General features: G+C 38.4%; 1 protein-coding gene across 20 annotated transcripts in view; it reads right to left on the bottom strand.

Annotated features, from left to right (window-relative positions):
• Positions 1-17,589, bottom strand: part of LOC104138472 (NEDD4 like E3 ubiquitin protein ligase) — a 215,281-nt gene that overhangs the window by 2,870 nt on the left and 194,822 nt on the right. For all 20 annotated transcript variants that reach the window (XM_068924507.1, XM_068924509.1, XM_068924505.1 and 17 more), the window contains 10 exons: positions 16,446-16,675; positions 13,965-14,086; positions 13,040-13,110; positions 11,063-11,158; positions 6,565-6,638; positions 3,781-3,841; positions 3,329-3,388; positions 2,818-2,925; positions 1,720-1,816; positions 1,033-1,105 (listed from right to left, as the gene is read on the bottom strand). In XM_068924507.1, the coding sequence (XP_068780608.1) occupies positions 1,033-1,105; positions 1,720-1,816; positions 2,818-2,925; positions 3,329-3,388; positions 3,781-3,841; positions 6,565-6,638; positions 11,063-11,158; positions 13,040-13,110; positions 13,965-14,086; positions 16,446-16,675 (992 nt within the window). The remainder of the gene's footprint in view (positions 1-1,032; positions 1,106-1,719; positions 1,817-2,817; positions 2,926-3,328; positions 3,389-3,780; positions 3,842-6,564; positions 6,639-11,062; positions 11,159-13,039; positions 13,111-13,964; positions 14,087-16,445; positions 16,676-17,589) is intronic.

Below are 17,589 nucleotides of genomic sequence, written 5' to 3'. Positions count from 1 at the left end.
TTGTCAGCTTCCCAGAAGGTTGTGGGAGATGTATAAAGTCTTCCTAACATGAAAGACACTGGAAAACCATAAAATATTTTTGCGGTGGACATAAACAGGATGTTCAGCCAGTGGGGCACAAGTTAAGACAATCCGTAAGATCTTGGGCTTTATCTCAGGAGGAGGTGAGGATCCTACACCTACGTTCAGTAAAACATTTCAGCACACAATACACTTCTGTGCTTTGCTTCGTGTGCTTTAATTTAGACTGTTACGAGTACCTTGCATGAATGAATTCTTATATATTTGATACAGAGAAAAGTCTTCTAGCAGAAGGGATTAAAAATACTTCAATTTCATCAGAAAGTCAGTTTAACTGGCAAGTGTTTAAGGCAATTTGCAGACTACTGTATGTCTTCAAATTTGATAGTGAATTAATATTTGCTACATATGGGTAGCATTTGTTTGGAACACAGGGTACAATGAAGTGGGGAGAAGCTACTGCTTCTCTCTAAAATACATCTTACGGCAGCAGCAGTCACCAGAGTAAAAGTCCCAAATTTACAGGCTACTTGGAACACAATAAAATAGAATTAAAAAGTCTTTTATGAGAAAAGTAAGCTGGAATGAATATAATTTGAGTTGATTTACCTGCATTTATTGTAGAAGTCTATACATACTTACTTTATAACATAGCTTTTTATGTGTTGATGTGAAGGCTAAACCAAGTGTCTTTTAGAAACTGTAAGAAGCAATGGCAACATACTGAAATTGAGCCTTGCTAGTTCCTGGAGTTCTGCATGTTACATTCTGGCAACTGTGTGTGAGCATATAAACACTAACTTTTCTTTCCATTTAGAACTTGGGATTCTATATATATACATATATATAAATATATAGATAGGTATGTGCAGTTTTGAGACTATCCAATTTTATGCAATGCTGTATGATCTGGAGCTAGAATATGTTAGATAAGGCTAGTTATCAGTCTCTCCCCTTTCTTGGCAGCGTAACAATGCAGAAAGGCACTAGTTTTATGCCTTTATGACTTACCATGTGTGAGCTCTGGGCAGTTTATCAGGACTTCCCCATTGCTCTATTGTAAACAGCTGAGGACCGTTTGAACCTGGTTGAAAATGAAAAACATATGAAATTTAAATTACTAGATACTACAGAGACTACCTAAATGTTATTTTCTAAAGTGAATGTTTGCACAAATTATAGGTTAGATTTTCAGCTGGCGCAAATTAGCTGGTACAAACTCTCTGAAGTCAAAACTACATTGAAGCACACAGAAATACTGTTATTTATTTCCACGTCTAGTTTAGTTAGTTAAGTTTGTTGAGCTCCCTTTGTACAGAGCGGCTGTAAAATTCCAAAGAAGTAAGCTCACACATGAACACTGAAAAATTAATTTGCCTGGATAAAAACACAACCTCCTCTCCCTCAAATGCCATCAACATTATTCCTGTTGACAGTCAAAATTTGCTGAGTGGAAGCTGATCCATTCCTGGGCAAGGAAAATAGCTGTGGCATACAAAGCTTTACTCCCTCTTCAGGTGTCCCCCCAAAATCTCCACTGTTCACAGCATCAGGAAGGAGAAATCTTACGGTGGGGTCAAAGGTTGGCTATTACTGTATTCCAGCAGTGCCCAGGTTTTCTCCTTGACGTGCTGTGAATAAGTTCCTGCAGCCACTCTAGAACTGAATGTAATCTGTGGGCAATGGAAAGCAGCTCACCGTACAGTTCAGCAAATCCATTCATAGGCACGCGTGACGTCCCAGTAACAAACTGCAGTAATCGAATCCGTTTTTCAGCATCCATCAGTAAAACAGCCTATTGACAAACACACACAGTCACTGCCTGTACACTAATGTAGCTGTAGATGCCATTGTTTAAAAAAAAAAAAAAAAAAAAAAAGAAACAACTGAGTAAATTTATTTGTGCAAAACTTAGACATGTGACTTTGAAAGCTGTCATATGGGTAGCATGCCAAGTTTTCTACGGTTAAATAAGGAGCATCCTTTTCTAACTGCCAGTGTGCCAAAACAAAGAAAGAGACACTGCCCTGGCAGCAGCTGGTGCTACGAACCGGCTGCGCCTCTGTGAGGTGCCTTTCCTTTGGGCAATCTGTAACCCTTACCTGCCAAGCGTTTTGGTGCACAACGGATGCATTAGATTTATAAATTTATTCTCTGACAGAGAGAGTAGAGAAACACAGAAGACAGAAATACCTTGAAGATCAGACAAAAGCAAATCCAAAGATTCAAAAAAAACCCCAGACTGCTGTTACACTATAGGAGGACCTCGGAGTCAAAACTTTTGGGACCATCTCACCACTCAGACTAGTGAAACTTCATATCATTGTAGTGTGGTGACTGTTAGTACAAGTACATATTCTTCATTTATACCATACATGGTCATGAAAATGATGTAAGAAACCCAGAAATGAACTTTGAATGTATGTACAAAGCTACAAAATTCCCGTAATTTTAAGAAAAACAGCCACCCCTTTGAAAAGTAAAAACCTATTGCCGTTACGTGAAAAAATATTTTAGTAGTTTTTTTGTGAACATGTGCTTCTCAGAAAAATATTTTACTTCACAAATATTTCAAGACGCTTTAGATAAAACCAAAGATCCAGACTTCATAGCTTGGGTCTATTTCTAGTACAGCTTCTCATGAGTGCCACGGTTGTCATTTCCTGCATACAAAAACGTACTCTTCAGCAGGTCTCGTGAAGACAGCAGACAGATTTCATAACAGACCCCGCAACACAGCAAGGTACCTCTGACTTTCCGAAATACAGGGAAGTCAAATGCAGTAAACAGTATTACCTTCCAGAACCACTGGATAACAGGATGGTTTGGACAGTAACCGTTCTTGTAGATAGTGTGCTGTCTCCAGTCGTTAACATCAACATCTCCAAGGCCACACATCAGCAACTATACGGGGAAGTAATTGTTAGGGTGTTAACTGAAGGTGGTGCTATCCTGCGCGCGCTAACAAAAAAACCTGGTAACCTCTCCCTCTCGTCCGCCCTTTTCAACAGCTACGCGCTACGAATATAAAGGAGAGTTGGGCTTCTCTGTAGCATTTTGCTCAAAACACATAAGGCCAATGCAGGCATAATGGCTTTAATTCAGCATGCAATTTTTCACATACTCAACTGCCTCACTGAATAATTAATATTTTTGTGCTTTTTTTTTTAATTAAATTGATTCATTAGAGGGAAAAAAATCCTCATTTCCCACCATAAGAAAGCACCTTTGCTACCAACAAACTTGTAATTTAGTGAATCCAGAATATAATGCAATTGTCTCTAGACGTCAGTTAAAATGTACTCACCTCTAGCTCATTTTCATCAAAAATTTTTATCAGATCAATGGGGAGAAGCTCTGTGAATCCCTAAAAGAAAGCAAAGTGAAGTTAAAATTCTCATACCATGTACAACTAAGTTTTTATTTAGCAAGATCTTTGACTTCAGGGAAGGGAAGTAAATGAAATATACAGTTGTGAAAGTATTATGAATCTCTAATTTAAAAATTAGTCGCTAAATGATTTCAAGTTCAAGTAATATAAACTTGAAAGAGAAAAGACCTTATGAAGGGAAAAATATGAAGCCATAAAATATGAAGCGTTCTAGAGCTCGTGCAGCCCTGCAAAGCTCCCCACTCCCTCAATCCAGACACTGATGTATAAAAAGTCTGCATAAAAAAACATTTACTCTGGACTCTCAATAAACATCCATAAACTTAAAAGATTTTTGGGGTGAAACACAGCAACTAAAAGAACCTTACCTCCAGAAAAGCATTCATTTGTTTTTGAACTCTATTTACAAACCTCCACTGGATGACGAGGCTACAGTAGAGAAACAAACATTCATCAGAAGACTGAAAACAAAGTGTTTAGAGATTTTAGCTACCCCAATATTTTCAGTTTCTCATTTACAGCTTCAGTTAGCTCCCACTATACTCTGCTGTAAGGAAACAGGACTTGGGAAGGGAAAAATCTCTCAAATTCCTGCGGAAGTTTCCCTGTCTATGAAAGACATGCAAATAAACAGCCTGTTATTAATTGCTCACATTTATCTTTTGTGACTTTTCAAATTGTTAAAAAAAAAAAACTACTGACTAGTATAAAGAAGATTAGCAATGAATATTTTCACTTTAGCATGTGACATTAAAACTCTGCCCATATATATCAATTTTTTTTTTTTTAGATATGACCTTTCTTTATCACTAAAAACTTTTGATGCAACGCTAGCAGAGGACATGCCATTAATCTTTTGGTTCCTCTGGATATTAATTCAAAGATGAACATGGTAAAATGGCTTGCTTGTGGACTCAAATGGCCTAGAAATTCTTGACTATGTTTTATTTTTTTCTAAGTAAGGCTGTAATTTAGACCCCGGACGTTGTATTTACTCTTAATATTCGTTATCTAAATAACTAGACATTTTATTCCTCCAAAGCTCTGGGTAACTAACAATGCCCAATAAAGTCTGCAAAATTTGAGGACAGTTAGAATTAGATTTAACAGTCTGTCAATAAAAAGCTAGATAGACAGATGAATAAAAACTGCAGTATCAACAGAAACTGCTTGTGTTTCAGTGCATAATTACCTACTGCATAAATACCTTACAGGTTAGTGCTTTAGAAATCCAATTACTTTCCTACTCAAGCAAGTTGCATGCCTAATTTGCATGACTATTACAGTTATAATGTTTGCTCATCACTTTGAGGAGGTACTTATTAAAAAGGCCAGCAAATATTTGCTGAATTGAATATTTTATACTCTGGTAGGCAGAAAAACTGAGGAAGCTTAAAATTAAACACAAATAGCCTGTTTAAATTCGGACAATTTCTGAGAGTGGCACTAGGTACCAAAATCACGGATGTGGTCTGTGAACCCAGCAGAGAAAGACGATGGGACGATGGCCACTCTAGCAAGCAGCTTTGGGCTCATCTTAACTTAGGAGCTTTGGGTCACCTTTGGGGAAGCATGTTTCCTGACTATGTAGGGGATTTCAGAGAAAACAAACTGCTCAATTAATTTATTCTATTTTTGTTCTTACGTTGGACAATGTATATGTAAACTGGAATTTTCAAAAACAGCATGACAACATTGGATAGTGTTCATTTGAAGGTTACTCACAATACTTAGAAATAATTTGAAATAGATTTTTAATTAGGAGCTATTTAGTCAGTTTATGTTTTCATTCTTTCCTGAAAAAAATATTATATATTAATAAAAAAAGGAAATGAAATATGAGATTTTCTCACACACTATACCACATGAGCACTACACAGGCGCGAGAATGCACCATTTAGGTGTTTGTGAAGACAAAGAAGCAAAAATAAGTTTATACTTGTGACTTTTTTTTTTTTTTTAGCATACCAATTAGTATAGTTGAATAGTGCTATCATAAGGGAATTCCAGGGAAAAATTATATGAAGGACTTTGATTTACATATGCCATTTCCAAATGAGAGAAAGCAAACAAAACTGTTGATTTTAAAGATATAAAACAATATTAAGGCTAGCCATGCAAGAAATATCTAGATGTATGCCTAATTCAGTTATGCATCTTGAACTGCACATTTTCAAGGAGCTTTTCTTTACGGCAGTGTATTGAGATGACAGAGGTTTTAAAAAAAAAAAAAAAAAAGGTTATGAAGTCTGATATTTTGCATCTGAAAGCACAACTGACATGCCTGGAGAACTGAAGCGTTGACAGCATAAACATATTCCACACCATCAAAGCAATAGTGAAAAAGAATTCATAAAAGCAGAAAATTGTTATTGTTCCCCCATTACAGTCAGGTCGCTGTAATACAACACTGCCAATGACATCAGCAAACCAGTACAGAGTTTTCCTCTTAGGAGGAAAATACTTAAACACGTACAGATCTCCTGAGCCCGCCCTTGAACGTGGACGAAAACAGCAAGCAAATGTTAACTTGATAAATTGTTTGCTATCCTATTTCCATTCCTTTCTCTTTAGCCAGTTTAGTGCTCAGATCTGGACTCGATTTGTATTCTGTGACCCTGCAGTCCGTCATGAAAAACTGCAAATCCCATGGTGGAAATTCATCACTACACTGCAGGTTTACAAAGCAGAGCTAGCTGCCCATGGCGCTTAGTCAACAGACAGTAACAGGCATGAAATCCGGTGAAATTCATATGCCTAGTTTAACCTTATAATTATTGCATCCAAGATGTGCCATTTTTTTTTCATCAACTCTAAAGGGAGCCCAGAGTGAGTAATTCATTGAGAGCAATCCCACCCATTCTTGAATGCTCCTCATGAAAATCAAGAAAATCTTGATCATCAAGAAAATACTGTGTGTTTCATATTACGTCATGCTCTACCTCCATTAGTGTAATTTGCAGAACAATTAATGTTAACATTCAAACTTGCTAAGCGTTAGTATGTAAACAAACTATGTTAATAAAAGGCTTTTCTTTTCACTGATGATCTGTTGGGCTGCACCGCTGCAGTAACTGCGGCAGTTTACATTCCAAGACAAACACTACTGTGCTTTGTTACGCTCTGGATAAATTCCATAAATATATACGTACTCAATGTATTCCCTTTTGTTTTCATTTGTTACCATGATTTCTGACCCATTTGGCTTCAAGTCAACTTGATACGTCTGTATTTCAAAAGAAAAAACAAAACATATGACATTATTTCAGACCTATTTCTCATGAAATCCACTACTCTTGAGCAGTGTTTTAAGAGCAGTATCATAATATTATTACGCCATAAGGGCTAGGGACATCAAGATATTCCACATTTAAAGATAACGTCATTAAGTAAGAACACTCTCTCATATTCATTAGCTAGCGAACAGACAAACAAACCACTCAATAGCAAACTTGTAGCCCTGAACAGCAGGTTCACTTGGGTAATGAAAATACATATTCCATTTTAATAAGGACCGAAACCATAGATTATAAGATTGAAAAATCTTTACAGATTGTTCTTTTCAATCTTACGTTCTATGGTGACCACATTTATTACACTTCACAAGAACGTACCGTAGGGCAAACAAGACATTGATTTCTGAATAAAGCAATTCATCAGCAAGAATTGAACAGAATTAATGCTGGGTGGGTACCATGAAAGCCATGGCAACCACAAAAGTTGGTAGCTATTTTTGTGCACATACAAAAGAGCTACCAAACAATATGCTCCACAGCAGCAGCATCTGAATGCAGATCCTGGGGTTAACACATAGCGCAGGCACAAGGTTTCATTCCCTTTTCCTACAGAACGCGTAGTTGGGACAGTTGTTCACTTGGGTAGCAGAGGAGGAAAATCCACTGTTTCACTGTTTTTACGTCGTTGCTCTGTTCCGTTCAGCTTGCACCATCAGTTCGAAAGCACGGTGCTGCTAGCAGTAACCGAGACGTGCCTACGCACCCAAATCCAGCACAGCCTTTTTTGAGCCATTACTAATCTCAGCATGATTAAATCAGATGTTCTGGCTGGGGAAGGGTAAGATAGTAAACTCATTTACTAAAAAATAGAGCTGTGAAAGAAGAAGGTTGGAAAGCTCTTTCCAGGACTGGCTTAACACTGAATGCGTCAATAAACAGAAAAACAGAATAGTAAGTCTATTTGGATAAGTATGCATATTATCATGTGGAAAAAAATAAAGGACTATACTATTAACAGAAAGCTATTAACGTGGAAGCTGCACGCCTCTGAAACATTTCTAGTTTTGTAGTTCCACAAAGATCAGAGAAGACAGTCCAGAACTAAGCAGTAAAAGGGCTGCTCTACTTTCAAGATTAAACAGGATAAAGATATTAAGATTACAGACATCATGGCGCACACAGATGGCAGAAGGATTTTTGGCTCTTGTTTCTTTCTGCCCACTGGAAGATATGTTGCTTTTAAGAAATGACAAGTAATATTTCAGAGCCATTAAGATGATACTTCTACTTTTGAAGAACACTCTCCATCCTGTACATCTTGAAAATATCTACTGCATTTTGTTTTGTATATAAGAACTTCCTACTAAAGAGTAAGAACTACCGAAACCCCATTGTTGGTTATTAAGAAAGGAAGGGTAACAACTAGAAAGGCTTCATTAATTTTTTTTTCTAACGCCACAAAACATTTGGGTAATAAATGAAGTATAAAGAAACAGTGACGCTAACAGCAATGCAGATATCTCACTCCTATGTCCCCACGTCCTTGTGGAAGCAGGTCAATCTCTTAAACAGTTTTCCCAAGGGCACTTCTATCCAGTTTTAGTAGTTTTAGCAACAGATAAGGCAAATGAAGTGTCAACAGTGAGTCAAGATCTCTTGACTTCTAGCAGTTCCCAGAGCACTGGGGACTGCGGCCAGTGGCACCTCCAGAAGCAACTGGTGCTGTAATGAGTAGTCGGTATTTGCCATATTCTACAATTTCTGAACTGCTGGGAAACCTCTTATATGCATTCTGGCTGACAAGATGCCTCTGGTTAGATGGATTCCTGCTCACTACATCAGATCCTACCCTTGCACTACCGGGCTTCTTCAGGCTTTTTGGGGTTAAGATTTGTCATGTGCCAATTTTGCATTTCACCAGAAGTATGATGGAAACAATATTGTATTTACTGCTATTGGGATTTGCGACTCAGTGAGCTTATATATATAAGTTAAAACAGGAGTTAGTCAAGAGAACTAAAAATTCATTCATCACTACTGCTGTAAAGCTACCTAAAACCGCCACGTCCCTCTGAGATACAGGAAGACTCTGCTATGAGCTCAGTCCCCGAAATCTACGTTAAAACAATTAGAGCAAGCAGTGATGTTTCTGTTAATAAGATGGGCATTGAATGAGCACATGTCCTCTACGCACCAACTTGAACTACCGTGTAATCGGAGTACAGAACTGGAACTTGTGCTGCTGCTGCAGCATTTTGTGGTTCCTAGATTGCAGAGGATTACTCCATTTTGTGGATTCCTAGATTAATAAAGACTTTAATCTCCAAAATTTATATATACCTGCCATATTATGAGGAAGGACTCTAGGGGCAAGAAGGTGAGAAGAAACGTTGAAAACAGTAACTAAGACACTTTGTGATGCATTTATTTCCAAAAAACTATCTCTTTCTCTAAGCAGGAGAAAGAAAGACTGCCTCATGTACTGTTATTATAGTTGTATCCAGGGAGCTTTAAAAAACAACCCACACGTGCTATGTTCAAGATAAAAGAAATTATAAACCCTGTTAATTGTTTTGCACCCCATTACGTACAGAAGAACAATGCTTAGAAAGCTTTAATAGGAAGAAGGTAGACTAAGAAATGAATCAGGGAGTCTCAACCTGTAGCTATTTATAAAGGCAGTTTGTAAAGCTTCCCTGAAAGTGGAAGGATAGACACCCTGGATATGTCTGCAGTTTTGCTGCTGTTGTTGTTATGATGTGTCACTCCCTAGCAAGGATCTACTCGCTGCTTATGCAGAGCTGAATTGCTGAAGAATGAAGTCTAAAAGATGAATGTTTTTTGGAATCATATGCATCTGTTGTAAATTAAATCAAGATTAAATTTGCTGGCAATAACAAAATTAGCTATTAGAAAGATTAAATAGTTAGATGAGCAAGAAACATTGCCAGCAAGTTGCCTGACGTGAAGTCAGAGAATTAACTTCTGCCAGCCAAATTGAAAACTGGCAGTAAAAGACAATTCACTACGAATAATTTGAAGTTAAATCATTACAGAATAGAAAATAATAAAAATTAACCAACAAACATTTCAGCGCATTGCAAGAACTTTTCTTCCTGTGACATTACTGTTCTCGTTATTTTCCACGTAACATGTAATGGAAAATACAGGTAATTGCCATGTATTTTCTATTAGTTTCCATGTTAATGGAGGAAAAAAGAAGTACACATTGAGAAACGGATCGAAATGTTCTTGACAGTACGTTGTGTGCTTATGCTTTGAAACTTTGCAGCCCGTTTAAAAAAAAACTACTGAGGCCCTGAATATAGAGACTGGGACTTGGAGGCAAGAGATACCAGCCTGAGAGGTGAACACAGACTGAAGACACTTAAAAAAGACTTAAATGCTTATAAACAAATTAAATAAGAAACACATCTAAGTATTATAAATTTGTAATGTTATACAAAATACAATATGTTTTGTCATTAAATGTATGCATACAAAACGGTTCAGCTAGTAAAAAACCAAACTGAACCAAACAAAGAAAACACAAAAAATAACACAAAAAACAAAAAGGCGGCCTACCCCTGGCAGGCAAATAAGTTCCATGATGATGTAAAACAAACCATGACTGATTTGCCTTTAGGTCCTCAATACAATTTAACATGTATACCTATTCATGGGACATTTATTTGTTCCCAAGTTATTCACATCCAGAAACTGATGCAGATCCCTGAAGTTTGGTTTAACAGGATTATCCGTAAAGGCTGACTATAAACCGAAGACAAACCGTAGCGTAAGCTGCTGCTACAGCTTCCTCTGATAAAATGAATTATGGCTTCAGGCGACAAATCACATTGTCGTCTACTCGTTTCTCAGTTTTTAAATATACATGTAACACTTTTGGGTTGTAACAGAGAATTATCCATGGACTGTGCACCTTTTTAAAATGTGCTTCTTTTTGCTGTATCATCTGACTATATAACCCAAAAGATAAAACTAAGCACTTCACTGATTTTAATTCTACCACTTACCTTGTCCTTCCAGAATAGCTTCAACCTATAGAACCCCAAATCAGCCCAGGTTGAGACTACTTTCTAATAAATACCGTGCAACATCTTCCTTATTAACCCATTACTGTGAGTATTTTGGTCAGCTGGAAGCACTGCTTTTCAGAAAGATGTGGCATTGCTCACTGGAAAGAATGTAATTTCCTTCTTTAGTTTAATCTTCATCCTTAGATAGCTCAGGAAGACAGACAGGCTAGGATTTAAAGCCTGCCTATTCCGATCAGTAACAACCTGCGGTTCTGACTGAGTTCACAAACCATGAGATACTGCTCACTATTTAGTTACTTTTTGGCAGCAACCAACAGTAAGACGGAAGTACAGATTTTCAGATAACTTTCACATACCTGTCCAAAGTTTTCCTCATCTATGCAAAACATGAGATCCAACTCTGTAGGGTCATTTTCCAGGATCCACTTCAAAGAGTTGTAGTATTCACTATCCTACAGCAGATTACATTTATAAATGTGAAGATTCAAGGTACAACTTAATTTTAAAATAAACAAGTAAAAAAAAAAAATCTAAAACTAGAAGGCAAAGAGATTGGAAGGATGAGGACTCACTGATTTGCACAGCTACGGTAAAGAAGGGTGAGATGGATTGCTTTATTCATTTGCACTTTTCTTAGATGCTATATTTTTAGATTTAAGTAACTAGTCTTAATTGGCTTGGAATCATGTTATACAATACTGTAAATCAGAACCTCCATATATGCTTGGCACTTAGGTATACTGCAGTGGGTAATAATTGGGTAGCAAATCTCCTCTCAGATAAAACTGAGCATTCTTTTCAACAAAATTTATGTATCATTTCATTACACCAATAATTCAAGACACCCTCTAATTTCCTGGGTTGCATCTTCACCTTGCATTAGTTTCATAATTAAAGAATGAGTCAAGAAAGGAAAGAAGTGTACATGTAGCTATCAGCAAACATTTCCAAGCAAAAGAGCCATAACAATCACAAGTTTAATTTCAAAATAAACTTAAAACGTTACTGAGTCATGTATGCTTCAACAAAAGAATGACTTGCCAAAATTTAGTGATTATAATAGAGAGAGCGGGAGCTGGAGCAGAGACTAAGCAGCTGAACCAGTGTTTATGTCAGTGACTGAAAATCTGTCAAACTCTACAACACCAGCAAGAATCAACCGCATTTTATTCTCCTTCTACCAGGTATCCTTTCGACAATATCAAGAAAAACTACTGCAAAGCTAAGAATTATGAGAGGAAAAGCTCTCCCAGCTAGCTGCAGGAACAACAGATAGGGTTTGATTCTGAGGGCCTGAATCTAATCCTAAGATCTCTCTGGATATGTATCATATCGGCTTGGGTTGAAGTCTGCACTTGAGCACAAGCCATCCGACCCTCTGCAATTTTGCTTCTGCGCCGGGGTTGAGAGTCACCCGGCTCTCGGTGAGGAAAGTCTCAGGGAAATGCAGGTGAGCGGCCGGGCTCACACCCAAGTCCTGCCTCAGAGATACGCTGGAGGCTGCCTGGGATGCTCCTGTCCAGATAAACTGTTTTGTGTAATGAGGTAAAAGCTGTTATTTAGCTGTTGTATATATCTGAAATGTACCGTCTGGTACAGTACATGCGGTACTGGTAGAGTACTGGTACCAGAACACGTGTCTAGACTGGGGATCTGAGAGATCCTTTTTATCCTTGTCCTTCATTTTACAATACAAAGGTAGAGACTACTACCTGGTAAAACAACTGTTTTCTCCCCCAAGAAGCTCTGAACTCCAAAGTCCTTGACAGCAACTCATGTTGAAGGACTGGAGGTGGAGAAAGTGCAGGGAACCAAACTGAAGCATAAATAAGGGCACAGTCCGTGTTGCACTCATCAAGTACATTTTGGGGAAAACTATTCATCATTTGGGAACACTTTTCTCTTCCAGCACCGCGGGTGACTTCCCTCACTCGCCAGGTCAGAGCCAAGCCCTGGCATCGCCTCTGCCTGCTCCCATAACGCAACCGAAAAGCGGTAGAAACCATCTATGGTGCTGCTTATAGCAGGGAGAAAGTTGACACAGTGGAAAACCTGAAACCGTAATTAGCACCTTACGCTGTGTGTCTTACTGGCCTACTCATCTCTTCTCCCTCATCCCTAACCACTGTTAGTGCACTGCTCCTGAAACTGCTGTCCTAGCAGGGAAAAATTGTTCTATTAAAAAAATAAGTAGGTATCTTTCTCAAGCTCTTGCAACTCTAACCTTGTGTTTTCCACCATGCAGTTTCCTGGAACTGTTAGCTTTTCTAAATCTTCCCAGAGAAAAAAATCACAGAATTGCTAATGCCGGTAAGGTTTAAGTGTTATCTTACCACTGACTCCATGTCTTTCAGAGTTATTGGTTTCCCCAGCATCATCTTGTAAAAAGGTCTGATGAAGAAGCCTAAAATAGAGGGACGAGCATTACATCCACTGTTCTGCATTTTCCCCTTACACAAAGACACGACCGCTCAAGGATGATACACCACAGTACTTCATGGCTTGCCCATGGGAAAGAAATCTCCTGCCAGCAACAGCACTGTAACTGCCCAAGTTAACCCAGCAGCCTCATTTTTATTTAGGCACAGAAGGATCAGTTTTTCAATTACAAGAATCATGCCAGTGTAAGTAATGTAAGAGCTGTAAGGCAGAGAGACATAAAAGACGAGGAATTGAGCTCAGAGTACATTAGAGTGCCATTTAAAAGTGCCATTCTTCTCTCCGAGGAAACGCTAGATAAGTACCACTGTGAGCCTCCGCTGTGGTGCTGCGTTGTCTCTAAATAAAATACAGTCAGTTTATAAAGTCTGTTTGCTGGCTTATTCTGGGATTTCAAAGTTGAGCAGAAATCTTTTCTCATTAAATCAATGAGTATGAACTTTCCTGTAATTGGCATCTGCGCAGCTTCATTGGCTTCAGCTGGTTTGCACAGAAATGGTGGATACAGATTTAGTAATTTTTCCCTTTAGGGATACAGCTATTTTGGCAATGCTGATTCTGTACGGTTAGCAAGAGTGGAATAAAGAACAAAACATAGTTGTATATGAAACACATTTGCTGAGCAAGACACTGTCATTTTGATAAAGTCACCATTCAAAGCAGGAATGCAATTTCTAGAGGTTCCAGTTCCGTTACTTTCACTCAGACTTTGTCTCCTGAAATACTACACACTCTTAAGCATATGAATTACTGAAGTGATTTATTTCATTTAATAAAAACCTAGTAACAGTAAGACAGCCATAAAGTGTAACAACTCACCATCTAATAACTTCCCATGATATACTGCCAGACCAGCAACCCGTCCAATAAACGTGAAATACGACAGATGATCTTCATTACAAAGACCTGAATTAGGATTAATCTGAAGTGTATAGTTGTCCCTTTTTGGGGGGAGAAAAGAAGAAAAAAAAGTATCTAAATAAGGCCAAGTCTTTAAATAACCAGATATTGAGACATGTTAATAAAACTTGGAGCTTAGGTCCAATTCGTTGGCTACTTTTGCAAAAGTGTAATACTCCGGTTTATTCACTACTTAACAGAAGTATCTTACAGTTTGTGGACAGGCTGACCTAAACACAACTGTCCCGGTAGGACCACAGTGACTATTTGGCAAAGGCTACTAATATTCCCCCTTGTGGAGTAACACGAGTCCAGCTGTGCCTACCTACTGTAAGGTACACAACAAAAACAGCTTTCTTGTAGGCAGCACCGTATACTGCCCTACCACACACAAAACCCTGCACGAGTCATTTTTACTAAACATGTCTCCCATTATGGGATCACTGAATGTCACTGAAGTGGGACCCTGGGCAAAAAAAACGGGGAAGACAAACCCATGCGCTGACAAATGATGACTGGACTTCAAGAGGTGTCACCACAGCTTCTGAAGCATGTGGGTTAGTGCAGAATTTAAAACTTGTCACTACTGTACACAATCTAACTGTAGGTGTTTTAATGAATAAGAAAAACATCTACTTTAAAAAAAAATCTCTTTCACAGATTAAGACTATGCTACAAATAAAAAATTACTGCTTTTAGACTAATATCTTGTTGTGACATGCTCTTTCACACCGGACTTGGTATTCTGTTACCCAGGTAAAAGATCTTGGTCCTTTGCCAGCTTTTTATTATGCCCTAGGGGATTAACACAATTTCAGAGACGGTCTGAAGCTGATGGCAAAGTTTTACTGCTTTCAGTGATGCAAGGCTTTCATGCAGCAGAGAGGCCGGCACAGCCCCCTTCACGGAAGATTAAATCTGACGAGCGCAAGAAACAGGAAATCTAAAAGCGCAGAGAGTCATGCAGGCAGGGAGCCCGGTCACCTGCTCAGGCACATCCAAAACGAGAGGACAGCCACACTCGGACAGTGCAGAGTCTCTTCTCCGAATAAACCAGGTCCGAAAGACTAGCTCAGGAAGGGTCGGTGAGAGCTAAGCTGGTGACTTCCAGGTTCCTGTGACATCTCTACGGATTTCAAATTCTCTAGCCCAGTAAGAGACTCCTAAAAATCCATAACTAAGTCCTATTTTATGTTTTGCAGACTAAATACAATTGATGAGACTTAATATAATGGTCTGTACAGTAATGTGTAAATGAGTAACTGTAGGATAGGTAATGTTTATTCCCTGGATGTACAAACATTCCCCAGAATTAATTTTACATTCATTTTTCCATCAAAATTATGCAATGGAGAATTAGAAGAAATATTGTTTCTTCTAGGGTCTCTCCCAGCAACATCAGTAAAAAATACGCCACCTGTAGTAAATTTTATTTATTTTTACTGCTGATAACAAGTCTCAACCTAATGTGAATTTTTACAATTTAAATTGTACTTTTCCATCAAATTGAACCTAAAATGAAATAACTTTTTTTTTTTTTTTAAATATCTGTAGTGACATATACCTCCATAAGTGAAAGTAGTATTTCAAAAGGCAAACATTATCCAGTGAAATCTCTTAATGCACAGGCATTCTGAGCTAAACAATGTTTTGTAAGCTCTGCTTCCCTCCAACCACAGGACGTCTTTTCTGAGACACCAAAGAGAGAAACCCCTCGTCATACAGCCTTTGCTCATCTACTTTACAACCTATGCAACACTTGCTAGAAAAGGAGTGAGCTTGGTAACGACAAGAAAACATCAAAACTGTTACCTGCAATTAAAAAATCCATCCTTACTGTAGCTGAGTACGTGACGTGGAGTTACGTGGAGCAGACTAAAATAGATGTACTTTAAGCAAATGAGATCTGCTTTCTCATTTACATGAATGCATTGCTCAGGGACTTCAAAATAGGACGAAAATACAATTAAACTCATTTGAGGCCACAGGTGTAAGTGTACTGAAATGTAACCGAGAAGGCGGTTCATAAGGGAATGACAAAGGAGCTCTGCATTTCTGGAGCGCTCGTGCTTTACAAGGTACGGGGAGGGCACAGAGAAATGCTTTCTCCTGGCACCACTCCTCTCACTACTGCTAGCCTCAGAAACCACCCGCTGCAAGCAAGGCAGTGGTGAACACTGTCGTAATAATGAAAATGTTTTATGAGATTTCAGTGGCAATTTGAAAGGTTTCCTGAAATAAAAATAAGAAATGATAGTACGGAACAGAGGTTGGACTGGTTAAGAGTATATACCCGTGTATCACGAAGGATCATCTATCTATTCTCCAATTTAACTTCATCTCCCACACAAAACTGAATGTGTACCACTTACAAATGGAAATATTTTAACGGACACTTACGTTGCTGAATATTCAAAGAGACCATAATAAGGATTAAACATCTCCTTGGACAAGAGGAAGAACCATTCTCTGGCCACACCACCATAGTCGAGTCCTTTTTCTGACTCAAACTCAATCCAGAGCCTGGCTTTTAGCACATCAGGTCTCTTCACAGACATGATTCTTCTGTAGGACTCCTCAAAAATATTATTCCTGTGTAGCTTCATCTCAAATCTGTTCGGTATATCAGCCTGTGTGAAAGGAGAGATACTGCACTTGTTAGTCTCAATAAACGGCCTTCAGACAAACTATTCATCGGTGGTTAACAGCTAATCGAGAGATTACGAAGCTTCCCCTTGCTCGTTGTTTTCCAGTGCTCTCTACGTCTACAAGATGACAGCTTACAGTGAGCTGCATAAATTCCACTATAGCAGTTCAATCATTTCTACGGTATTTGACAAAACAACGAGAGGGAGAAAATGACTGATACTGCTATGCCCTATTTAAGGGCATTTTCACTTAAAATGATAAGACACGCAAAAGCGGTATGCAGTCCTTCCACTCAGATATAGGTAAAGGCCAGAACGGGTGCACAATAAGAACACTTAAAGTGCCATAAACACACCAGAATTGTATTGCCAAGACGTAAACAAGCAGCATTGCACTGCCAAAATGTCTTAAGAGTTCAGGCTTTATGAGTTCTGTCTAAGCTGAGAGAGCTAACACCCGTTACAGTTTAACCCAGGCAGCTACATGCAGAAAGGATGGACGAGAACTGAGTTAAAAAGTAAGAGAAGTTGCAGAAAGCAGCAGCAGCAGAGTGGATGAACAGACAAGCATGACGTTTATAGCCAGGTGTAGTTTTCCTGATAAAATTGACTTGAAAAAAACCTGTTTCTGAAGGTTTGCTTTTTTACTGCCAATTAGAGTCTTAGCGTGTCCAAGCACCTAATACTCGAAGTGCCTGTGAAGTATTACATTTTAATATTGTCAGAAAAGATGTAGTCTCTCGCAGTTAAAGATGAAAACGTAGGGAGCTACCAACATACAGGCCAAGAACTTGCTGCTGCCAAGGCCGTTTACTCTCGATTACAAGTCGGTATCACAGAAGACCTAATACTGAACACTCTCTTAAGTTAAAGATGATACTGGAAATACTTTTCCA

The sequence above is a fragment of the Struthio camelus genome, chromosome W, assembly GCF_040807025.1.
Source record: "Struthio camelus isolate bStrCam1 chromosome W, bStrCam1.hap1, whole genome shotgun sequence".
Classification (NCBI taxonomy): domain Eukaryota; kingdom Metazoa; phylum Chordata; class Aves; order Struthioniformes; family Struthionidae; genus Struthio; species Struthio camelus.
Note: the sequence above shows the minus strand (reverse complement) of the source record. Positions and strands in the feature narration are given on the sequence as shown.